The sequence below is a fragment of the Vidua macroura genome, chromosome 4, assembly GCF_024509145.1.
Source record: "Vidua macroura isolate BioBank_ID:100142 chromosome 4, ASM2450914v1, whole genome shotgun sequence".
In the NCBI taxonomy this organism is placed as follows: Eukaryota; Metazoa; Chordata; class Aves; order Passeriformes; family Viduidae; genus Vidua; species Vidua macroura.
The window spans coordinates 22,018,932-22,023,050 of record NC_071574.1 but is presented as its reverse complement, the minus strand read 5'-3'; the positions used below and the strand labels follow the sequence as shown (position 1 = coordinate 22,023,050).

The 4,119-nt window shown below is 62.2% G+C and overlaps 1 protein-coding gene across 1 annotated transcript; it reads right to left on the bottom strand.

Annotated features, from left to right (window-relative positions):
- Positions 1-2,126: 2,126 nt before the first annotated feature.
- Positions 2,127-3,836, bottom strand: ATOH1 (atonal bHLH transcription factor 1; the record flags this gene model as incomplete). The annotated part of the gene is made up of 1 exon (XM_053976658.1): positions 2,127-3,836. A coding segment is annotated over one exon (825 nt), but the record flags the coding sequence as incomplete, so codon positions are not given.
- Positions 3,837-4,119: the final 283 nt, after the last annotated feature.

The following is a 4,119-nucleotide window of genomic DNA, read 5'->3' as shown; positions in this document are numbered from 1 at the left end:
CCTCCCCAAGCCCCCCCAGCCCCCACGCTCATTTCGTACACCCCGGAGGAGAGTCAGCGTTCAGCCAAAATTTAACGCTCGGATAGTGCGCTTCTGACTCGCCCTTTTCATATAAAAGCCCGTTTAGGATGATAAAACCCCACGAAGCAAACCGGGCGAGACTGCTTCCAGGGGCTGGTGCGCGTCCCCGCTCTTGTTAAAAAACTTTGCGGTAGTCTATACAAAACAAACACTGTCGCAGGCTCAATAAAGCGATTTATCCATCTTCATTACTTAAAGAAATGTTGTCTCTTTGTTTGTTTGGGAGATATTAAGCATGCTTAGCTTGCAACACATAGTTGATTCCTTTGCTAGTATCTTGGATACTTGGATCTGACTTTGGAAGGTAGGAGCTAATTGCTAATAATGGAGAGAAAGGAACCAGCCAGCATAGCGGGAGTGGCCTGGCATATGGGGAATGAGCGCTCTGAAATACTCAATATTCAAGTTTCCAAAATATTAATGAGATTATAGCAACCTGCAGCTATACGTTACAGCTTGTTAACGGAGTGCAAGAGAGGGGGGCTGCCAAGCGGTTGTTATGCAAACTCTATAGCTGAACCTTAAAATGGGAATGCGGCTGGGTATCTCTTTCAAAGAAGCGCTAAAAAAAAAAAAAAAAAAAAAAAGCCCCTCAGACGGCGAGTGCTGCTGCGCTGCGGCTGCGAGCACCAGCCACGCCATGCGGTGCGCTCATCTGTCGGGGGAAGGGACCCGACCGATGAAGGGGAGGATTTTGATGCGCTCTTTTCCACCACCTCGTGTGTTCGTAGCCGCAGAGGCAGAGCCCGGGACGGCGGGGCGGAAAGAGACTGCACGCACCCCTACAACACACGGCCGGCACCGCCGGGACCCCTCCGCGGGTGCTGCCCCTCAGTCACGACGGCGGCCGCCGCTTCCCCTGCGCCGAGTACATCACCAAATTAAACCAAATAAACAAAACAACGCCCCCAAAGTTGGTGTTGGTTTGCTCCGCTGCATCACTCCCGTGATGGGACCCCTCGCGTGCTCCCCAAGATGCGAGACCGGCTTCCACAGCGCAGAAATCAGTGCCGGTAACCAAACCTACCGGCACTGACCTACCCCGACAAAGCAGGCATTTTATTAGGAAGGCAGATTACCCTCCCGATAAACTTTCCACCCTGCGGGACCGCATCCCGCTTCGGCAGCTACGGGCGGCGGCCGCGGGTGCTGGCGGCGAGCAGGGCAGAGCGACAGCGCGGGGTTACCGGGGGGGCAGGTGCCCTGTTTCTGCAGGGGAAAGCGACACCCTCACGGGCTTCGCTCCCGCGGGGGCCGCTCCCCCGGCAGCGCCTGGTTAACTGATCACCTCTCCGACATCCCCCTCCCAGTGTCACCTGCTGAACCCAGCGGGACCCCGGCACCGACACGGCTCCGGTTTAGCCCCGGGTCTGGTGTCGCGGGCAGGCTGGGCTAAGCATCAGCCAATCCTCCACTCTCGTCCGGGTTTAACCCGAGCCCAGGGGCCTCATCCTGATCCCCGGCGACCCGCCCCGCTGCTCGTGTGTCCCCTAAACCCTGCCGGCTTCCCCGCCCGCTCCCAGCCCTTTCCGCTCGGCTTATATCCTCCGTGGGAAGATCCGCTCGTGTCCCCGAGAAGAGGAGGAATGGGGAACAAGGGAATGATGTGACTTGCGCGGCGGTGCGGAGACAGCGGCGCTACAGAACAGCGATAAGCTCCTTACCATGCACTTGTTGCAATAACCCGGTTCCGCTGGGAACTGCGGGAACGGAAACGGGACAGAGTCCCGGCGGCGCAGGGAGCGGAGGTAGCGCTGCTCCACGCAGGGCAGAGCCTGCCCCGGATCCCCGCCCCGGGGTCCGTCCATCCCTCTGCAGGCAGCCGGAGCGCCCCATCGGCTTCCCGGAGCGTCGCCCCCGGCTCTGTACCTCTCACCCCCGCCGCGGAGTTTGACACCACTCCGGCTCGGGGAGGGCGAAGGGAGAAGTTGAACCCGACCACGATTTGAGGCTTATTTTGTTTCGGTGTTTTTTTTTTTTTTTTTTTCCACGTTTATTTAATCTCAAAAATTTTTTAAAATTAAAATACATAAAACAATGGCAGCTGGCGTTGCTAAAATCAAAATAAACGATTTTTGTCGTAGAAAAGATTTTTTTTTAAAAAAGAGAGAAGCAGAAATAATTGCAAACACTGCATAATAAATACGTTTCCTATTACCACAAAAGGAAAATAAAACTGACATAAAAGTTTGACACGACAAAACCATTTTCGTTTTTAAGAGAGCGTTAGGATTAAGTGGCTTAATTAAACATTGGTCTCCAATTGGCAGTTAGTAGCTTTTCTCTTGAAACTGCATCTCCAGCCGCTGATAAAGTGCTTGCGCCAAGTTTCACCCCAAAAGACGCCGACATGGTGCTCTAAGGAAAATCCACATTTTCTCCGCTATTTACAGGTTAAGACGGTGTGCTATTGACTTTGTGTGTGTGTGTGTGTGTGTGTGTGTGTGTGTTTCCACAGCAATGCGACCCACGGCAGGATCGGTGTCCTGAAAGACGGGGGTGTCAGGGCGGGTTCACGGCTGGGTGGGGATGGATGGCGCCGGCGGCACCCCCGGCAGCGGGGCCAGGCTTTCTCCCTGCGCATCACCTGCTCGCCGACGGGGCGAGCCAGGCTCCGCGCTGCGAGGTGGCGTGTTGGCAGGAGGGAACGGCAACGACTTCTAGGCGAAAGAAACTTTCGAAGTGTAAACTAAAAATTAAAACAAACCAACCGACCCTGACAGACAGGACGGGTACAGTCACTCGCTAACAGCCATCCCCCCTGGACAAACCAGAGGCTGCCGGGTGTGGGAGACGAGGGGGCGGATTTCAAAGCGACCGAGGGGAGCCGATGCCGTCCGTGGCGGCACCGCGTCCGGCTGCTCACCCCACGGCGGAGTCTGTGCTTCGAGGGGCGGCCTTGCGGGGGTGCCGCGGACGACGCCCCTGCCTTAGCTGGCCTCATCCGAATCGCTGTAGTGGGAGCGGGGCGAAAACTCCCCGTCGCTCCTGTGGGACCGGGGCGACGTCTTGCTCCTCTCCTGCGGCGGCTGCCCGGGCTGCGGCAGGAGGAGGGCGGGGGAAGGGGCTCTCTGTCCCATCAGGGCGCCCTCCGCAAAGGAGAAGTGCAGCGGGTCGAGCTGCACCGAGTAGCCCCCCGCGGCCGGCGGCGGGGGGAAGCGAGTCCGGCCGTGCCCGGGGGGGGACGCTCTGGGCGGCCCCGGCGGCGGCGCCGGCGGCCCCGGCGGAGCTCCGGCCCCGACAGCGGCGCAGGGCGGCTCGAAGGGGGCCCCGCGGTGCTCGGCCTTGCCGGAGCCGTCGGAAGGGGCGGCGGGGCCGTGCAGCAGCTCGGCCAGGGCGCTGATGTAGATCTGCGCCATTTGCAGCGTCTCGTACTTGGAGAGCTTCTTGTCGTTGTTGAAGGAGGGGATGACATTGCGCAGCTGGTCGAAGGCGTGGTTCAGCCCGTGCATCCGCCGCCGCTCCCGCGCGTTGGCCGCCAGCCGCCGCTGCTTCTGCACGCCGCTCACCTGCGCCCGCAGCCCGGGGCCGCCGCCGCCGCCGCCCCGCGGCCGCCCGCCTCCCCGCGCCCCGCCGGGGCTGCTCCCGCCGCCCCGCGCCGCGCCGCCGTCCGCCGCCGCCTCGTCGTCCTCGCCGGGCAGCAGGTAGCGCGGCGAGGCGGTGGCGGGCAGGCGGGCGGCGCAGCACACGCCGAGCCACGAGCCCGGCGCGAAGCCGCCGCAGCCGCTCTGCTCCGGGCCCGGCGGCGGCTCCGGCGGGCCCGGCGGCTCCCGGGCGCGCTCTGCCCAGGGGAGGCTCATGGCTCTATCGCCGCGCGCCCATCGGGCCGCGCGCAGCCCCCGCCTCGCGCGTGGCGCCCCGACGGCTCCGGTGTCGGCCGGGCTCGCGCCCCCCTTTAAGGAGCGGCACGCGCCGGGGTCCCCCCCGCCCCCGCTCCCCCTCCCCTCCTCTCCCTCGCGCCCCACCCCTCCCGCCGCACGCCCTCCACTCGCGCCGGTCGCGTGTCGGCGCGGCCAATGGCGCGCGCGCGCGCGGGGC